We start from the raw sequence: 21,030 nt of genomic DNA on the forward strand, positions 1-21,030 counted from the left end.
CTGCTCCTGGAAGGGAAGGTAACTCATCCACATGCACAGGGGTTGCTATGGAGATTTGGGGTGTCTGTGCTCGAGCTCCTGAGTGTGAGAAGGTGTCAATAGACTGAGTCTAGAGCACAGAATAACGAGGCACTGGGGCCCATGAGGTGCAGGGAAAACACTGGAACACACAAGCAGCTGAACTGAGAATTTAGCCTATGAAATTCCCAAATGAGCCTGGAGATGCCTTGGTTCTTTCAAATGCATTTTGTAAAGATGCTGCAAACACTGGGTGATGGAAGGAAAAGAAGGTGGGAAAAAGAATTTAATAGTGTATTCCTGCAAGGAAAATAATAGCATGTGGAGAGTCATCCCTCTCCTGAGCAGAGAAATGGGATTAGTTTTAAAAATCTGTAGTTTAATGTCATTTTACTTCATCTTAACTGTAAAAAATTAAGGTGAAATTTAGAAAGAATTAAAAAGGGAAATTAATACTTTTAGTGAAGGGAAGGAAAAGGTGTTTGGATTGTGTGGTTTTGCTATTTAAAATCATGTTTGCATAGAAGCCCTGAAGAGCATTGTGGCTTGGCAAACATAACTTAGTTCATCATTAGAACCATTGCTAACCTAAAATAGAATGTGATTCCATGATTAGGAATAATGCTGGCTGGGGGAGAATCATTAGCTGCCAGGTACAGGAGGATGGAAAGAAGCAATACTGGATTTAAGTTTAAATTGCAGAGTTTTATCTTTAAAAGCAAGAAGTCCTAAGATAACAAGTCACCAGGAGACTGGAGTAACTTTTGATATGTTTTCCATCCTTGTATTTTTTCAAACACAGTGTTAGGATTATCCACAGAGATCCTTCTGAGCTCCTGCTGAGGCCCTGTCGTTTGTCCTGCAGGAATTGACAGGCACTGCGAGTCAGAAAATGTGTCCTGCTTCACCAGGAGCCTTCACTGGGTTCATACAGTGAAATGAAAAATGGCATAGTGATGATGATGATAATAATAATAATAATAATAATAATAATAATAATAATAATAATATAATTCCATCTCTTTTTCAATCTGCTGAATTTCCTGGGGATTTTCAGCTCTGTCCTAAGTGTGCTGGAGTTTTGCTGTTGGTTGCAGTGATGGTGTGGAGGGGACAGGGGGAGGAGCAGCTGCCCATGGGGCACAGGTCACTGCTGCTGCAGTGTCACCCTGCTGGGCTCCAGGGTGGCATCACTGCCGCAGCCAAGGACCTGGGCACCAGGCAGGGAGTTATTGTTTGCTATTGTCTGTTCTTCAGAGTCCATGAGTGAGGCACTGGGTGTTTTAGTGGCACATGCAGGAGCAGTGCTGGCAGAATTTCCTCGTCCTTACACTTTTGTCAGTGAAGTTGGTGATGATGTGTCTATAGTTCATGTAATGACTGGGGTCAGGATTGTATTTGTGTTCTAGGTCACTGTAGATTATTGTGCTGAGCTAAAAGGTCAAGATTTGGGAACTCCATGAAACCAATCCTGGCTAATACAGACAGATTTTGTAAGCCTGTCACCACAGAGAAGTGTGCCCATCTGCAAAATGGAAATGACTGTTCTGTTTTGCAAGGGAGATGGCAGTTGGTTATGCTGTTATCAAAATATATATAGTATGTGTTATAAATAAATACGTGTTAAAAATTCCACTTCTGATCTGTGTGAATGGAAGGAGTAAAAGTTATGTGTGCTTGCAACTCAGTCTAGGAGGAGATGCTGCAGACGTGTGGATGTCAGGCTGGTTTCTGAGTCCCGCTGATTTCAGACAGGAGTTGTGCGTGAGTGCAGCTCAGCTGTGCACGCCCAGGAGCTGCTCTGTGCTGCAGGGGTGGGAGCCAAGGTGGGGCTTCACAGCTCCAGGGGACACCAAAGGTGCCACAGGTGCCCTTGCACGAGTGTTGGTGTCAGCACGCCAGTAAAGGCATTGCTGGAGCTGGCAGTGTTAAACATTACTTTTATAAACAGTTGCTATGGTAATTGGCTAATCTTCATAAATCATTTGAAAAGGCCCCCCTTGCCACTAGGGTTTGCTGCTGCTGCACTGGAACGTGGAGAGGCTTTGCTGCCAAGGTTCCCAAAGCCTGGAGTGCTCCCTGGCACTTGGGTTTGGTGAGTTCTGCGCTCTCAGGTTGGTGTCCTGCTATTGCATCCTCCTTCCTGATTGCCTGCTGCAAATAACACTGCCAAGTCTCTCCTTTTTTAAGTTGGCTTCACTGCAGGTTTACCTTTCTCAGAGCAAGCCAAAAGCTAAGGAAGAGCTGAAATTCAGATTGTTTTTGTTTTGTGTGCTCAGACACAGCCCTGCAGGGGCTGGGCTGCCCTGGGGCTGGAGCCCTGGAGGGAGAGGCTGGCTCTGGGCAATCTCACTGCAGAGCTTCCCTTCCTTTGCTTAACCTCTGACCTGGGAAAACAAGAGTTCATCAAAACTTCTGAGGGAGCTAAGAGGAAGGGGAAGTGTTTGGTTACAAATTAAATATGAGCAAGTCATAAGCCATAAATCTTCAGTAGTGCTACCAGTTGTGCTACTTAAGGTACAGAATATTTTGGGTTATAAACTCTGCCTGTATTTCTTTGGAGGGGTGTTTAAAGGCTGCCTTGCTTTCTTTAAAAAAAAAAAAAAATCCACATTTTTTTCCTCTTTCCTTTTGGCAGACATCTAGAAACAAATTCAGATAACTATATTTCTTGGGGGATTTTTTAGATTTTTTTCAACTTTAACTGGTCACAGTTTGGGTCTAATAAAAGCAGAACTGGTTTATTCTTGAGCAGTCAACACATGGATTAAGTGATGAAGTAAGAGTGTTGAAGATGGCAGGATAAATCAGTTTTCTAATGTATCCAGAAATTTTGGGATAAGAGAGATCCTGAATGGTGTGGTGACAATAGAGGGGGGTGACAACCGAAGTCAGATTGTCTGCATAATTTGCACGATTCTTTGGTGGGTTTGTCTTTGTTTGTCTTGCCCCTCTTTGAGCAAGAGCCACACAGATGCCCATGTGTTGTGGAGGGATGAGTTCTGCTTCAAATACCAGCTCATTTCCTCAGATTCCAAACTGGGACACTGTCCTCAGAAGGGGAAGTTATTCTCAGAATAGAAAAAGAAGCAGTTATGATGAGATGCTAACCCATCATTTGGAAACAAGGAGGAGGGAATGTTAAAAAAAGGACAATAGGTTCATCAGAGGATACTGGGGAAGAGAAGGGAAAGCCAGGGAGTACAAGGGTAGCAGAAATGGGGCTGTGTCTGCTTCTGTGGGGGTTTGCTGGTGTTCTGACATTGTGGGAATGTGAGATGTGTCTGGGCTCTTCTTATTGGAGTCACAGAGGCTCTTTCCTAGGGCCCAGTAAAAATGTGAGGCTGCTTTGGGCTGGAGTGTTCTCATGGCTGGAGCCTGCAGCTGTGCCATGCTGGCTGTGTGCAGGTAATGCAGGAACCCTGGGGGCTGCAGGGGGCTCAGCAGTGGGCACAGGGCCTGGCAGGGCAGGGCAGTGGGCACAGGGCAGGGCAGGGCAGTGGGCACAGCCCCGGGCAGGGCAGGGCAGGGCAGTGGGCACAGGGCAGGGCAGTGGGCACAGCCCCGGGCAGGGCAGGGCAGGGCAGTGGGCACAGCCCCGGGCAGGGCAGGGCAGTGGGCACAGGGCAGGGCAGGGCAGTGGGCACAGCCCCGGGCAGGGCAGGGCAGGGCAGGGCAGGGCAGTGGGCACAGCCCCGGGCAGGGCAGGGCAGTGGGCACAGGGCAGGGCAGGGCAGTGGGCACAGCCCCGGGCAGGGCAGGGCAGTGGGCACAGGGCAGGGCAGGGCAGGGCAGTGGGCACAGCCCCGGGCAGGGCAGGGCAGGGCAGGGCAGTGGGCACAGGGCAGGGCAGGGCAGGGCAGTGGGCACAGCCCCGGGCAGGGCAGGGCAGGGCAGGGCAGTGGGCACAGCCCCGGGCAGGGCAGTGGGCACAGGGCAGGGCAGGGCAGTGGGCACAGCCCCGGGCAGGGCAGGGCAGGGCAGTGGGCACAGCCCCGGGCAGGGCAGGGCAGGGCAGGGCAGGGGCAGCTCTGAAGGACACCCAGGACCTGCCCCCATCTGGGGCTCAGCGTTGCCCCCTCGGGTCCCTGCTCTGGCTCCCCTGGGGAGGGGAAGGCCTGGGGGAACCTGCTTTTGTTTTCCTCTTTTACAAGACACCACACACAGACATTAGGAGCACAGCAATGGTTTTAAGGACTCTCATTTTAAGTCTGTAAATGTATTTTTCTGGCCAAGTCCCTGAGCGATTAGGTGGAATTTTTAATGGTGCCTCTGTGGAAGCAGCTTTGGTTTCCCACTGCCAGGGAGCTTTCTGCCTTCCTGCCTTTCTGTCTCCTCAAACTCTTTTGATAGATGCCTTGCACGGATTTGTTTACCAGGTTCTTAATCTCTACTTAGCAGATATGTTTGGAGAGGATTTCTTGTTACCCTTGTAATGGCTTTTAACTCTGATGAAGTTTATTTAACTAAACTGAAAGAAAGAAACTTATCTTCTACCTAATCCTTCTGGATTGTTTACAATATAATGTCAAAGTTAAATGCTGTTTAAAGTGGTAATTGTCTGTCTTTCTCTCCATTCGAATACACACTCTGTAAAGATGTTTAGAGCGAATTAATTTCAACGATAATGCTGTCATATAACATGAAAAGTTAAGTTGCTTATCAGTATATTTTGATAAGCTACTTACATTTTACAGTAGCATTTGCAGGCTTCAAACAAACGCTAATGATGGAGTGCCAGTCACTTTGTCTGTCTCATAGAGAGCTTCTCACCTCATTTATCACCAGAGCTGCTCAGCCAGGGACCACGGGGCACTCCATTCCTTACAGCTGCCAGGATGTAGTCATATTTTATAAAAACTTTAAATCCTGTCTAACTATATCAAAATAGAATCCATTTGCTTCAGAAAGCAGCTGTGATTAAAGAGCATCAGGGAGCGCATCTCTGGCTGGCTCTGCATTCGCTGCAGCCGAGGGAAATTCCTGACTGGTGTTGGGAGAGGGACTGAAATACAGAAATATAGAACTGTGCCATGAAAACTGTGCCATGAAAACCCTACCAAAGCTGCAGGGAAAAGGAACACCCTCACTGTCTTACTTTGTGCAGTGGAGATGTAAAGTAAATGAAAAAGATGTGACTTTTCTGCGTGTTCCCCTTTTGATTTTGTTTTTTCCTCTCTTTTGGAAGTTGTGTGCATGTACTGAAGGTGAGGTTTCTGTTTGACTGAAACAGGGGCCAGGCCAAATACAGTGATGGAATAAGGTTTTAAAACAATTAAAAACTGAGATACTGATGATTCAATTTTCAAAGTCCACTTGTATTAGGATTCAAACCAAAATAAATGTCTTTTCTTTTTTTCATTTTTCTTTTTTGTTCCAGTTACCTCCCGTGGTTTGAAGTCTTTTATAAACTGCTCAATGTCTTGGCAGATTATTCAGCAAAAGGACAGGTATTATTCTAAATACTGACCCTCCTTTTCCTATCCCAGTATCAAATGAATGAGGGTGAGAGGATGAAAGCAGCTGTTTGAAGAAGTGCTTCTATCAGAGATGACCATGTGAATTATTAATCTGTATGATGCAGTGATACAGAAGATCATATTCAGCTTGGCAAGTGCCTCTGAAAAATAAATACACATTTAATTTTCTTTTTGAAAAAGATAAAGAGCAAGACTGTGGCTGTGGATCTGACCCAAGTCCCTGCAGCCACCCATGCTGGCTTTCCTGGCTCCCTGAGCTGTGTTGAGCACAGCTCCTGTAACTCTGCAGCTCCCATATTGCAGGGTGCCATCAGCCTCTGCCAGCTGTCTGATCCAACTTTGGCATGGGCAGTAAAAGTAGAACCGATCTCACAAATGAAAAATGTTTACCCACCCCTCTGGCCTACCCTGCCCTTCTGCCTCAGGGTTTACCTGGTGCAGCAGTGTTTGCTCAATATTCCTGGTTTATTCTCATTTCAGGATAGTCAGAGGAGTGAGCTCCTAGAAACATTTCATAAACTCACCATCCCTGAGCCAGGAACCTCTGTTCATCTTGGAGTGGTAAGTGTTGGGGGGAGATGAAAACTGAGGTGTTTAATATTCATTCCATGCCATACCAGAGGAATGTCCAAAGCAATCTCTCTCCTGGAGCTTGTACACAGGTGGTGTTTTCCTGTGAGGGGCTGTGGAATTCCCTTTTCACAACTGGGGCCCTCTGCTTCCCTCTCCCTAACCTCAGATGTGTTTGAAGTGCAGTGGATTGGGGGAAGGCAGTGTGGATTCCCCTGGGAATGTCTCACCCTGCCCTGGGTGACCTGCAGGAGGTCAGGAGCACAACAGGACATTTACTGCCCCCACTCTGCACAGCTCCTGGCCCTGGGGGTTTGAAGGGGGAGCAGGCTGGGAAGCAAACAGGCACTTACCTGGCACAGGGACTGTTAACTGCTCTCACATTCTCTGGCTCCTTCTCTTCCTTCCCCTGCCTCAAAAAACCTCACACAACAAAGCATTTATTTCATTTTTCTATTTTGTGAGAAAATTAGGCAAGCTCACTGACAGTATAAATGTGGGATTTTATTGATAGGATTGTATTTTGAATTGAATCTTTTGGGGGTTTTGTGTTGATTTTAGCAGCCCAGCCTCGTGCTGCAGGCTGTGCTGAGCACTGCAGGTGCTCCTTGCTGCTGCTGCCAGCTGAGAGTCCCTGTGGGCCCTCCTGGGAAGGCTCCCTTGCATTTCCTTTGCTCCCCTTGAGGCACTCCCTGGCACGAAGCAGCTCGTGCCCCTGCTCCCCCAGGGCTGTGTGCCCTGCTGCTCCCAGCTGGCCCTGGGCACGGCCCCAGCCCCTCCAGGACCCCTCCTGAGGAGCAGCTTCTGCTTGGGGATGAGCTGCCTCCCAGGCCAGGGGCGCTGGGGATATTCCAGTTTTTTCATACCAGTGGTTCCAAGGAATGCTGCAGCCTGTCTCCCCTTGTCTCAGACATTTCATGGGCAATGGAGCAAGAAAGGATGGAAAAAAGCAGCCCAGGGACCTGTCTTTCTGATTTTATTTTGGCTGTTTGTGAGCCCATTGAAGGGTCAGAGTGAGGTTCCTCTGTGTGGTGCAGCTCTCAGTGCTGTTCCTCTGCCTTGGCATTGCATCTTTGCAACCAAACCAAAGCAGTGAAGCATCAGAAAGCAAAACTTATGTTTCTCATTTAGTGTCTCCCTTCAGTGGAGCTGTGGTCCCTGCCTGCTATTTCAGGTTACAGCCTGATCAGGAAGCACTGAGATGGCTGAGATTTGTGTGCAAGAGAATTGTGCCAATTGTGGAGCTATGCCAAGGATGGAACAGCCTTTGAGGCTTCAGCCAGTAATTAATAAGTAGCCCTAAGACAAATTGTGAAAATTTTAAAGATTATATGAATTGTATGCAAGTCCCCTCCTTTCCAAAGCCCTGACCAAGGATCATGCAGATCATCTGTGCTCAGACTGGGAGCTGCACTGAACCTGGGCTCCTGGAATGCAGACAGTTAAAAATACTGAACAATGTCATGGATTATGAAAATTCAAGAGCAATGTAGTCTTGCAAAATGTGCTTTTAGGGTGTATAAAAGTGACCTAGAAGTTTTCAGTATTTCTCAGGTGAGCAGGCATTGAGCCTTAGGAAGCATGTCCCAGTACATTTCCACAATTCCCCCTTGGCTGGGATGAGCCTCTGTGGTGCTGTGGGTCACAGGAGGCCCTGCTGCTGCTGCTGCTGCTCCCTGGGGTCCATCCTGCCGTGGGCAGGGCAGGGGTAGCCTGAGTTCCAGCCTGCCTGGAGCTCCTGCGATCTCTCACAGCCACTGGGAGCCTGACTGTGGCAGCAGCTCTGAGGAACAAAACCATGGAATACAACTTTCCAGGAGCATTTGATACTTTCTATCCTACTGCATTTCCTGTTGCCCCTGGGATCTGGGAACCCAGCCTGTGGAGTCCAGGGAGCTCAGGCTGATAGTTGGGAACAAATGTTCTGTCATTTTTACTTAGCTGAGCAACTGCTGTTCCTGCTGATACCAATACCAAGCAATAGATTTAGATTGCTTTCAACATTATTGAAATAATCAATATTTGCTCTTTTTGTAGCACTCTTACTTTACTGTGCCTGACACCAGAGAACTTCCCAGTATACCTGAAAATGTGAGTATTTGGGAGGACCCTACACTTCATTGTTTCCATATAATGCCAGCAGCTACATAGATGACAAGCATTGCCCTGTTTGGGATAGATTTTATTCTATAAAATACTGAGCATTCAGGAGCTGCCAATCTGCATGTGTGGTTAAAAGCTGACCTGAGTGAAGGAGAAGGTACTGATGGGCAGGTTGATGTGGGTAAAACAGCAGCTCTGCTCACCCTTCACTTCCACCCCTCTGGAACAATGACCTGAGAGGGCAGGGAAGATGCTCTGCTTGCTCTGGCTCCTGAGAATACCAGCACACCTGGGCCCTGCAGAGCCACTTTTTGGGAGACTTTTTAAGCCTCACACAGCCGTGTGTGTTCCAGCCTTGCTCAGCTTTCCAGCCAGATGATGAATCTGTGGGGAGACAATGCTGGCATTTGCTTCTCCTAAATACTCTTTAATGTGCTCCTGCTCTGTCTCAGCCAAACTCCTGTGCCTGACATCTCAGTTTTCCTCCTGAGCATTTTGCGGTCGGTCTCAGCATCATATCCTTCAGCTGATGGCATGAAAGGGAAAAGGGAATCATCAAGACATTCCATCTCATTTGTGGGTGATTTGTATAGCAGATAGCATTCGGGGCTTTTTGTTTGCCTTTCAAAACACTGTTGCTGCTTTTTCTGTGTTGCAGACTCTTCATACTGACACATATTCTGACAGGAAATTTAATAGATGTGCTCTTTCTTCTGAGGTGCTTTATTTTTGTGCAAATATGATATGCTGGGTGTAATTCAGGAATCAATTCCTGAGTCTAAATCAGCCATCCAATCTTGTCCTAGTACATAGAATCATAAAATCCCAGAATGATTTGGTTGGAAGGGACCTTAAAGCCCATCCAGTGCCACCCCATGCCATGGGCAGCAGCACCTCCCACTATCTCAGGGTTGTGTAATTTCTTAGGAGGTTTTTATCTACGTGTTAAGGCAACCTTCCCGTGGAAGTGGAGCATATTAGGGAATAATACAAGGAGATTTAATGGCCATAGTCTGCTATATTTTAATCAATTGACCTGATTTATTAAAAGTTTCACACATCTTACCAGGAATTGCATTTAAAACACATATTAGCAAAAGTTTTAGTGGTGCCAAATTTCGAAGTTGGATGTGATGAGGAGCGGAGAGCTGCAGAGAGCTCTGTTGGAAGTGTTGACAAACCTCTTGGAATTACCTGACTTTGTGTCAGATCAGTGTGTTTAGTGAGTCACAGAGCCATTTAATTTAGCATGGGCACTTTTCTGTACCAGCAGCTCATTCCCTGCTTCAGGAGATGTGAGTTGTGTGATGGATGTGTAAATGCAGAGTGACTTCAGAAATAAATGGGGCTGGTTGCAGGAAATACAGTGCAAGACTGAAATTCCTGGTACTAGCTGTTGTGTTTCAGAAATAGCAGGTAAGTTAACAGGCTGAAATGATGGCATTTTCTTGGGGGTGATGTCCTGTGTATTTTTGTATCACTCAGTCCATCTTTCTCTTCTGATAGTGGAAGAGAAGAAGTGATTTTTAATCTCAAAAGTCAGTGTAGTCAGTGTATGCTTATTGATATTAGATAGCAAATGATCAGATGGATGATTGAACTGGGAATAAACTTTCAAAGGAGTGTGAGGGAGCTTTGTAGCGCTCTTGGTGAATTTTGAGAAGAGTGGGGATACCTGTTCTGAAAATCCCCCTTTTTACTGCCCCAAGAAAGGTTTAAATCCTAGGAAGCAAAATACATAACAATTACCCTGCAAACTGGAACGCTTTCATTTGTATTTATTTAACTCATTCATGGTTTTGTCACTTACGAGACATGTCTTTCAAAATACATGTGTAAGTCCCAATTTCAGCTTCAGAGCTGACAGCTTTCTTATAAATACAACTTCGAGGGAACACGTGAATCTCCTCAGTACCAATACATTTCCATGCAGCCCACATGGTTCCCAGGTGTCCTTGGCAAATCTCGGAGAGCAGACAAGACAGAAACCTTATAAATCCTTCCATCTGAAGGTACATTTGTGTGTCATGTCATCACAATAAAGTCGATGAAAGAACAATTGCAAATCGAGTCCCCACGTCTCTCCTCCCGCAGTGGAGGCTGCTGCCTCACGAACAGATCCGTGTGGGGCAGGGCTGCATCCTCAGGCTGGATGCAGGGGCTGTGTGCTGCTCGTGCTGTGCCCCTGAGCTGGGTGCCATCAAGGGAGTTCAGGGCTCCTTAAAAATTCCTTTAATTCCCACTATTAGCAGGAATTGTGTCGTCACGCGCTGTGTTTTGGCGTGGTGGAAGGGTGGGTGAGAGGGGGAAGAAGAGCCTAGAGAAGACAGCTTATGTTTAGACAAAAATATCATGTTAATCAGCACAGATGGGATGAGAAATACAGAAAAAGTACATGATAGTTTAATAGGTTTTTGGCAAAATGTGTTGGCTTTTTTTTTTCCTCCTTTGACTGTACCTGTCTGTGGCTCCAGCTCTGCTGTAACAAAGACCTGAATGATTGTTTTATTTTACATGTTTGAAGCCAACCATAATGAGCTCAGTTTTTATCCCTCTACATACTGGTACCAAAGTCTCCCAAATACAATGCTTAATTTTCCTTCAGCTCTTTGTGTTTGGATGGCAAGCTGGGGAACATATTTTTGCACAGTATGAAGCATCTTGGCAGACTTCTCAGGCCAAGTATCTTGGATCTGTCAAAAGTGCTAATAGGCTTTGTTGAGCTTCTTTAAGTTTCTAAATCATATTTGCTTTTTGCTTTTCTGCACTTTTTTATTTAAGGATGATTAAGATTGCACTTGAATTCATGACTAATCTAATTTTTCTCTCACATGTGCTTTTTGTATAAGGCTGTCTTTATCCTATAGCAACCCTTTCATGTCTGTAAGAAGCTATTTGGAAACAAATTCCCTAATTCAGCATTTTTTGGTATTACCTTTTCCTCCACCTCTCCCCTTTTCTTTAATTTCTCTGTTTTAAGAAGTGAAGTGCTCAAAGAGAATTCCCTTCTCCTTCCTCAGGTCCCCAGGGCAGTGCTCCTGTCTCCCACCCAGGGATGTCCGCCAAGTGAGGGGCTCAGTTCAGACAACTGGGTTTCTGTGTGAAAGGACCACATGTGTTCCAGTAGTCAGAATTGTTTTAGCACAGGCTGAGCTCACAGCCAAATTTGATGTACTAGAATTGGCCTCTGAGAGCTGCTTTTAGTTTTGGGATGTGGGTTTTTGGTACTTTATCAGGCAGCTTTGAAGTCTCCATAAAAGTGACAGAATTTTTTTTTTTCTCAGAGAAGTATCATGTATTCAAAAGCTGTGTGTGAAACATCATCACTCTCATTACTCCAAGACCCAGCTTCCCAAAACTAAGGGGAGAGGTGCTGCAGTTAGAAAGGCTTCTGCCATAAGATGAAATCCTGCTTTCTTTTGTTAAGCCACGTACTGGATGTAACACAATAGAAGGATGAAATCTCTTTGGTTTGGGGTTTTGTTTTGGTTTTTTGGGTTTTTTTTTGTTAAGGACTCTTGATTTTGTAATATATGAATCAAAAATGATTTTTCTCTCTCCCCAGAGAAATCTGACAGAGTATTTTGTAGCAGTTGATGTCAACAACATGCTGCATCTCTACGCCAGTATGCTGTACGAGCGCCGCATCCTCATTTGCTGCAGTAAGCTGAGCACTGTAAGTAAAATGCACAAGAATGTCCTCTCTTGACAATATTTAATTTCTTTTAATCACAGTCATATGTAGGAAATTAACAGATTATCTCCAGGTCTGTCTTTCAACCTCAGTTATGCAGCCCCAGCTCAGTTCTGTGCCTTATTGTGAGGGTTTTGTGGAACTTGTGTTGGCCCCTGATGTTCAAAAGAATTTTTTGGGTACAGGCATTTTTGTGGCTGTTTGGTACACGAATGTTCAAAGACTTATGCCATGGTGAAGTCCTTTATTCAGAATTTACTTGACAGGGAAAAAAAAAAGATAAATGCCACTGTCAAATGGATATTCCAGTGACCTCTCCTGGATGGACCAGAGGAGTGGGCTGAAGTACATTGACAATGCACATTTTTGCACTTGTGTTTGATAAGGTTTAGTCTTAATGCTCCTTAGGCTCCGTCAAGTGTCTGAGAGATGAAAGCTGCTGAATATTCTAGAGTACTCTCTTCTGAAAATGGCTGGAGATCAAAACAAGCACAGGGCTTGATTCAGTTCAAAGTTTTGTGTTATGCATTTCAAGGTTTAGCAGTCAATAAGATTGTGATTTTCTTTATGAAAGCAAATGCTCTGTGGTCGTGTTTGCTCTGTAAATGGCTATTGATTGCTTTCCTTTGTGAGTGCTGAAGATGGTTTAACTAATTTTGGTTTCTAGTGCCGTGGGCTGAGCACTCGAGCAGTCCTGGCTGAGGTACAGCTGCCATTTCCATTTCCTGGGGCTGGAACTGGTGTCTGGCTGTACCACCAGACCTGCTTGGTGCTTGAGATTCAAACTGCTCCATGGCAAGGGTGGAGCCACAAACCCTTGTAAGGATGGTGTGTCAGCACAGGGCAGAGAAATGAGAGGAGTAAGACCTCAGATTTAATCCCAGAATAACTATCACAATATCACTTTGAAAGTAAGTGAAAGGAGAATTATAATAGCCTCTGGCACCTAATAACAATTATTAATAATGTTTACAATCAATCCCACATTTAACTGAAAGCATTTAAGTATTGTAAAGTTTAATAACAGAAAACTTGTAAAATCTTAACTTCTCTATCTGCCACATGTTCTGTGTCCTCACTACTAAAATAAGGAAAATTCCATCCAGGTCTGGTAATGGAATAAAATGAAGGAGAGGTGTTTATTTCAGCAACCTGCAGAATGAAAAGAGCAGTAAATGATCAGAGAGGAGGGAAGAAGAGAAGGGCTGCCCAAAGCATTTCAGAGGTTGTGTGGTTGGTTGGTTTAATCTCTCCCTTTGTGACAGAGCCTGGGAAGAGGAATTACTTACCTGTCACTGTGCCTTCCTTAATGAGCCAGTTCACAAGTGGGGCTGGGTTTTTTTCCTCTCTTTCTGCTATTTCTCTTCCTTTTGCCTCTGTCCAAGATAAAAGCACGTCTGGTTCTTGGGAGGGAGGGGTATTCATACCGTGTGTTCTTAGCTTACAAGTTTCTCTATAAACTGCTGGCAGCTTGGGGTGCAGTGTGAGGCAGGTTGGAGGAGCTGGGCCCGAGCCAGCGGTTGCCGCTCGCCGTTCCAGCCCAGGAACATTCTCTGCTCCCGGCTGTGCTTGGCAGTGCCAAGGCCTCGTCCCTGGAAAGGAACCAAAGCCCCATCCCCGAGTGCAGCCAGCCTGGGGGGCTGCTCAGGGGCTGCTGCCTTTGTCTGGAGCTTTTGGCTTTGTAACACAGGACTGGAAGGGACCTGTTTGCAGTTCATTTCTGTTAGCTTCAGACTCAGGGCTTGAATTTAGTACCAGGTAAGAGAGAGAAAATGAAACCACCCTGTGTAGAAAGGCTTTTATGGTGGAACGAATTCTGTGGCACAATACATGATCTCAAGTTCAAATTTTGATTTTAAATATCCTTATATCCTTAAGTTGAATAAGATTTAGAGGTAACGTTACAAAGCTGTGTTTGTTAGCTATTTTATAAACCATATGTACTGAACCTATGGAGAAATTATAACTGTTTGCTTGGATTGTGTTCCTCTTCTCTACAAATGGAAATGCAGGTAATTTCTCAAAATGTTAGAATAGGTACTCCTGTTAAATTTTGTACATATTCTGTGATCTAACTCCTGAAGGAAGGCAGTGCTGTGTATCTGCTAATAAAGCATTGGTAGGAAAGCAGAATTGATTCTTTACTTTCTTGCCTCCAAGTTCAGCATTTGGAGCTCGGGGTTTGTCTCACTCACGCTGTGGTTTCTGTGTTTTTCAGTTAACTGCCTGCATCCATGGGTCTGCAGCCATGCTCTACCCCATGTTCTGGCAGCACGTTTACATTCCTGTCCTGCCCCCACATCTCCTGGACTACTGCTGGTAAGGGCCTCGGTGTGTGCGGCCCTGGGGTGGGTTCTGGAGGGGTGTGTGTGTCCCTCAGACCTCAGCCATGGCTTAGGGTGAGGGTGGAGCTGCTCCTGGGGACCCAGCTGGATAACCAGCACTGAAGGCCTGGAAACCAAATTGTGCAGTGTTAAAGGAAGTTTGCTCCTGTGCAGCTGATTTAAATGTTGTGTGTGCCTGTGTCAGGAATGTAAAGAGTTATCTCCTGTGGAAATGAGCCTTCCCCGGCTCCCTGCACAGGAAGAGCAGGTCCCAGTCATTTGCAGTGCCAGCAGGTGCCTGTCCCTGGATAATGGGCTTCTCACGTGTAATTAACACTTGGAGAGGCTGCCCCAGCTCCCCTCAGGTACCTGCTGCTCCAGGCTCAGATCGGTTATTCATGGATTCCTGACAAAGGCAGGGCCAGGGGCCCGCCCAGAGGGTGAAAAAGCAAAGCCTGGGGCAGGAGAGAAAGCCAGGAGTCCCTGAGCATCACCGAGGGGATTCTTTGGTGGCCAGCACCCAGCCATGGCAGGAGAGAGCTAGGCTGTGTGCAAAGATTTCAAAATGTCCAACTGTGGCAGCTCACAAATGCAACAACTGATTTCCTTACCCAGCCAGGAACTTTAATTGGAGAGGGAGCTGCACACTCAGTCATTGTTTGAGTAAGTCAATTTAGCAACAATTTATGAGCCATAAAATGTTTCCCAAACCAGAGTCCACCATCTATTTTGTAACCACGTGAACTTGGAGATGTCATTTTTGCCTGGGAGGACAGAGCACTCAGCTCCCTGCTCTAAGGCAGCATTTCTGCTTCCTGGTGTCTGCCTCTAAAGGGAAATGACTTGAGATTATTTTAAATAGAAGGGCTCCATTTAATTTTAATTAATGCCTGGTTATTTCTTTTGCAAATATGACATAAGAATTTTAGAGAGCTGATATAGGAACAAAACTTGAAGCAATGAGAATTCTTCAGTTCTTATGAATACAGAATATCTTGTTCATTCATTTGGCTGTGCTCATTTACTGACTGTGCTGTGATGTTTTGAATCTTCTCCTGCTCTTTTGAAACCCACAGAAGGATGGATAGAGTGTGTCACTCGAGATCTTTGAAAGTTTTTTGAAAAAAATAGATTCCACCTGTGATTATTTGCCTTTTGCTTCCCATTTCCCTCTTGAAAGGGTTTTCTTAAACTTACTATTTCTGTTCCCCTGCATTCCTCACTATGTACCTTCCCTCAGAACTGGAAATGCTGGGAGGCTGTGTCTCCCAGGTGTTTGCTCTCAGGGCACTGGCTCTGTAGTGGGGATGCTGACTCAGTGCTGCTGTGGATCCTCCATGGAGCTGGAATGACTTCAGTCACCCCATCCCTGTCATGGAGGCTCTTGAGGACAAGGGGCAGGAGGGGAAGCAAGAAATAGAGTGCTATCCTTTATTTGTATCTTTTAATTAGGCACTGCTCTTTAATGAATTCCCTCAGCCCAGGGAAACATTTTTGGTGCAGGAGACTAAAACACTGTCACTAGAGACCATAGCTTAATGCACAATTGCTTGTTTCCTTTGAATACAGATCAAGAGAGGAAGTACAGAAGCACAGCTGCTGTGCTGGTGGCTGGTTTGGGGTTGTTTGGTTGGGTTTTGTTTGTTTGGAGCACGTGCCAGCAGGTGCCAGAAGTCCTGGTTAGGGAGGTGCTGCCACCAAGCATCAACACTTAGGCACACACAGCTATTTGAACTGGCCAGATCATGTCCATCTATTTTATTGGGAATTCAGACATTTGGTGATGTGGAGGAAGCAGTGCATCAATTTCCCTCACTACTTTTCCCACTTTGTTTCTTGTTTCCATGAAACCACTCCCACTGTGACTCTTTGCTTCCTTCTTGCTCTGAGTGAATGTGTTTGGAATGAGCCCTGAGGAAAGCCTGGCTTTGCTGGGCTGGGACACAGCTGAGTGTGTGCTGGGCCCAGAGCTTTGTCACCAGAAGATACACTACATTTTGTAGGGTGATTAAAGCAGTCTTTTCTGTCAGACAGACAGCTTAGCAGCCAACATGAATCAATTCTGAGAGCACCCTGGCACAGCTGCTGAGCAAACACTTCTGTTGGGGCAGTTTGCCCTTTCTCCAGGAGTTTTTTTAGCCCCCTTTCTCCTGTTTTCTGAATCTGCATGTAGCCAGTGTGCTCCTCTGGTGAAGGCAGAGCTGGAGTCCTCCTGCTGCTGGGAAACAAAAATTCCTGCCTGGGGAGCTCTGGGTGGGCACTGCTGTTGGGCCTGGCACACCTGGGTACTCACTGAAGCCTCTTGTAGCTGCTCTCTCTCCTGGTGACAGCTGTGCATTCCCTGCACTGTTCCAATTTATGCAGTCAAGTTTCTCATTTGCATCAATTACCCCAATAAATTTTGGGAATTCTGTTGCATTTCAATGAGGAATGTGAAGAGAAACCAGGAGACTGCCCTGGAGAGGGAAGTACCAAGTTGTGTGGAGACATCCACCCGTTAAGTCAATGTTTGCAGAGCAAGACATGAATGTGGTAAATGTGCTCTCATCCATTTTCCTGGAACAGTGAAGCAAAATGGTGAAATCCCTGTGTAGCTGTAAATAGGAACCTTTTGGAGGTCCTTGGGCTTTTACATTGCTTTCCTGGTGAATTGCAGTATTTTTTAAGGCTGGGCTTTTTTCACTTAAGAAGAAATGTCCCTCTATTTCACCTGCTTCTCTTCCAATTAGTAGTTGCCCACCTCTTGGGAGCATAATTAAGAGGTCTCTAGTTTGCCTAAGGAAACGAATTAAAGAAATTGTAAAAATGCAACTGTAATAAATGGGCAATATATAGCCATTATATCCCCAAAATCCATATTCATGCTTATGCATTGCTACTTTAATGATTTGATATTTACCTATATAACTCATTTGATTATAAATAAGGCTGATTGCCTTGGAGCCAGCATAGCACAAGAGGAGTAATGACCCCTCTCTTTGTTCCAAAAGGCTCACGCAGGCACTTTGTTTGAGCAGTAAATACATGTGGTAGAAACTGATACTTCTTAATTTTGCACTTAATGGCTATTGGCTGCCAGCAAACAACTTTGAGTAATTAGTAGTTGTGGCTGTAAGAAGCCCCAGGACTGATGAAGTGTCAAGCAGTGGGGAAGGCCTGCTCTGAAGGGCAGTCTTTAATCTGCCAGGGCTCCCAGAAGGATTAAAGGTTGTGCTGAGTGTTTCTGCCCTTTAAACAAGGGATGCATCTTGCTGAACTTCACTTGGAAGTCTTGCAAGTACAAATCTACCCTGATCAAATATTAAAAACTGCTGGAGTGTTCCACATCTCAGGACCTGAATGGCATGAGGAGGGACAGCTTCAGTGTGCCCTGGGTGGGGAAGGGGGGACACAGCACCTTCCCCTGCACAGGATGCTAAAGGTCTGCTTAAATAATGGCCTATGATTAACTCATGGTCAAGAGAAATGGTGATAAAAACAATTTATGAAGCCTGACATGAACTTGGGACATTTACTTCTAGGTGTGTTTCCTATTCAGTCACATTGACGAGTGGTGATGGAAGAACAGAATCTCTCTGGTAGATTTTATTTGAAATATTTATGCTCTTTACCAGAATTGCATTTTACTGAGGTTATTTATGCAGTCCCTGTAATTTTTTTATGTGCTGTATTGCTGTTACATGGAACTTTTGTCACTTCAAAATTGAAAAGATGAGCCTTTGCATCCAAAGCTGATCCGTGTATCTTGAGCCATATCTCTTCTTGCTGCATTTGGCGATGTTAATAAATGGCTGGTTTTCAGCCATGCTGCACTCTGCCTGCTTCCTTTCATTCCATTAGCTGAGGTTCCACTAGCTGAGGCATTTGCAGGGTTCGGACTTCCTGCCGAGGTTCTGACTTTGTGCGCTGGGGATTGAGGCTGTGGCGTGGCTGCAGTCCTTAATTGGAACCACATTGGTGCTGGTGGCAGCCCGAGCCGAAGCCCTGCTTCCTTCTCTCAGCATAAAGTCCTGCCTGTTCCCTGCCTCTGAGCTGTGGCCGCTGGAGCTGAGGGGGTGCCGTTTGTCACAAGCCAAACGTGTCTGTGACAAAGCAGGGCGCAGCTGAGCAGCCCTCGAGTGTCACAGGCCAGTGTCCTGGGGAGTGTCACGCCTCCTGCCCGGGACTTGGGTGTGTGCCCAGCTGCCAGCCCTGGGATTCCCAGCAAACAGAACATGGGGGTCGTTCTGCGCTGGAACAGCCCCTCTGGGCTCTGTCCCGGGGGCTCTGGGGCTGCACTCACTGCAGTGACGTGGGACAGGCGCTGGAATGTTCTGCCAGTGAACTGCAAAGGGGTTGTGGAAGTTGTATGTGTTTAATGTCTCAGAAAGGAAAAAAAATTGGTTTCACATGGAATTTCTACAGCAGGGGCTGTTTCCACCTCGGTAGAGCATCCTACAGAGTGGCAGTTTGAGGGGGTGTATTAATAAACAACATAAATATTAATATGCTTATCAGTAAATATATTTTTAAGGTATTTCTCAGGAAAAGGAGAAGCAGGGATTTTTGCTGGCCTGGTGTCTCAGGAGCTTTTTCAGTACTGTACTGCTCTTACTGAGCAGTAGGCACCAGCTTAGAGCAGCAATATGGGAGATATTTTAATCCAAGGCAGTACAGTGACATTTCTCTCATTTTTTCATCTGAAATTGAAAATGAGCTCTTTGAGCTTCTGTATCCAAAGCGAGCCGAGCTCTATTTTAGAAGTTGTGTCTGTCTGTGTGCGCTGCGTTTCGCAGGCAGGATGTGCCATATTTGCAATTAGCAGCTCTGGCAGCCTCGCTGATGGCTCTGATTGCCTCGTGGGGGGAGGCTGAGAGAGCTCAGCGTTGGAAACCCTGGGCACCAGAGGAGCTCCGTGGGGCTCTGCTGCTCCTGCTGGGGCCTGCTCACTTCGGGGAAGGGGCAGGGAGCAGATCAGTCTGCCCTAAACACTGGGCTAACAGAGGTGCCACCCCTGTGGCCCAGGCTAACCTGGCCTAAGAGCCTCTGGGCTATTGAAGTTTTGTGTCCTGAGGGGACCGTTGGGCTCAGCAGATGTCCCAGGAACTCTGGAGTTTATCAGGATCTTCAAAAGTATTTTTTATTTTCTTTTCCAAATGAAAACATATCAAGATTTATACTTAAAAGTAAATTACTTAAAAATGTGTTTGTACTCATTCAAAGAAATCAAAACTTGTACTACTGGGTGATGTGTACACATTACCCCAGTGTTAGGCCTATGTTTAATAGCTGTCCTTAGGTACCTGCCTAAACTTAGTCACTTAGAAATTCTGTTGTCAAGAAAAAGTGAAGTCTTACAGCAGTGGGAGACTATTGCATACTAAAAACCATCCTTCAAATATGGACTAACGCTTTGATCACGTGTGATTTGTTTGTATATATGTTATCTATTATTTTTTAAGCAAAAGCTAATCCAGCATCCCAGTGTTTTCCTGTAGCTGATTTAATGAGTCATGTGTATTATTCAGGGTTACAAGGATGTAAAGCTGTGTTCCTTTTCCTCTCCACAGTGCCCCCATGCCCTACCTCATTGGAATACACTTAAGTTTGATGGAGGTAAGTCTCTCTCACCATTTCTGAAACTATATGTAGTGATATGATTTAGAGCCAGATTCTGCAAGCAATTACACATTCATTCATATGCTTAAACATGAAATAATGCTGTTAATTTGGGAGTGCTGGGGGAATTGAGTGAGGCACACATGATAAGGTAGAACATTCAGGAGCCCTGTTTGCTCCTGGTGCTCCTTGGGCACACTTCCTGCCTATGTGCTCCCCTCCCTGCCCTGGGGCTTCATTTAATCCCTTCAGTGCCTTGCTTGGACTCAGGCACAAAGGCAGAGTCGATATTAAACCACAATGTTGACAGTTACAGTTCTCTTTTAGGCTTTCGCAGACAGATTGTAATTTTTTAAATGTTCAAAAGATCTGAAAAGAAGGAACTTGCAGTTAATGTTAACACAAAGCTGGCAGAGCACCAGCCCTCACAGAAAGCTTCTCCTATAAACAATTCCCAGTAATTCATGTGATTTTTTTTTAAAACCTCTAAAAGTGGAAATAGCACATTTGCTTTTGCTTCCAGCACTGGTGAAACAGTGGATGACTTTCCTCAAAAGTATCAGGGGGACAACAAAAGATACTGACTTAAAGTGCCTCTGAAATCCTCATCCTCCCTGGCTGTGCCCTCCCCAGGAGTGCTGTGGTGGCAGAGCCATTCCTGCCCAGGGAGCTCTGACTGTGGAGCTCTGGCTGTGGAGCTCTGGCTGTGGAGCTCTGACTGTGGAGCTCTGACTGTGGATCTATGACTGTGGAGCTCTGACTGTGCCCCTTCCCCAGGAGTGCTCTGGTGGCTGAGCCGTTCCTGCCCCGGGAGCTCTGGCTGTGGAGCTCTGGCTGTGGAGCTCTGACTGTGGATCTATGACTGTGGAGCTCTGACTGTGGAGCTCTGGCTGTGGAGCTCTGGCTGTGGATCTATGACTGTGGAGCTCTGACTGTGGAGCTCTGGCTGTGGAGCTCTGGCTGTGGATCTATGACTGTGGAGCTCTGACTGTGGATCTATGACTGTGGAGCTCTGGCTGTGGATCTATGACTGTGGAGCTCTGACTGTGGAGCTCTGACTGTGGAGCTCTGACTGTGGAGCTCTGGCTGTGGAGCTCTGGCTGTGGAGCTCTGACTGTGCAGCTCTGGCTGTGGAGCTCTGGCTGTGGAGCTCTGACTGTGGATCTATGACTGTGGAGCTCTGACTGTGCCCCTTCCTCAGGAGTGCTCTGGTGGCTGAGCCGTTCCTGCCCCGGGAGCTCTG

General features: G+C 46.1%; 1 protein-coding gene across 2 annotated transcripts in view; it reads left to right on the plus strand.

The window, feature by feature from the left end:
* The window catches only part of DENND1A (DENN domain containing 1A), a 148,705-nt gene that overhangs the window by 58,989 nt on the left and 68,686 nt on the right, over positions 1 to 21,030 (plus strand). For both annotated transcript variants that reach the window (XM_054283892.1, XM_054283893.1), the window contains exons 6-11: positions 5,399 to 5,468; positions 5,979 to 6,059; positions 8,106 to 8,159; positions 11,737 to 11,847; positions 14,084 to 14,184; positions 19,739 to 19,784. In XM_054283892.1, coding sequence (XP_054139867.1) covers positions 5,399 to 5,468; positions 5,979 to 6,059; positions 8,106 to 8,159; positions 11,737 to 11,847; positions 14,084 to 14,184; positions 19,739 to 19,784 — 463 coding nt within the window. The remainder of the gene's footprint in view (positions 1 to 5,398; positions 5,469 to 5,978; positions 6,060 to 8,105; positions 8,160 to 11,736; positions 11,848 to 14,083; positions 14,185 to 19,738; positions 19,785 to 21,030) is intronic.

This window comes from Melozone crissalis, unplaced genomic scaffold, assembly GCF_028551555.1.
Source record: "Melozone crissalis strain CALT ecotype California unplaced genomic scaffold, PUWL_Pcris_2 ptg000041l_1, whole genome shotgun sequence".
Lineage (NCBI taxonomy): Eukaryota > Metazoa > Chordata > Aves > Passeriformes > Passerellidae > Melozone > Melozone crissalis.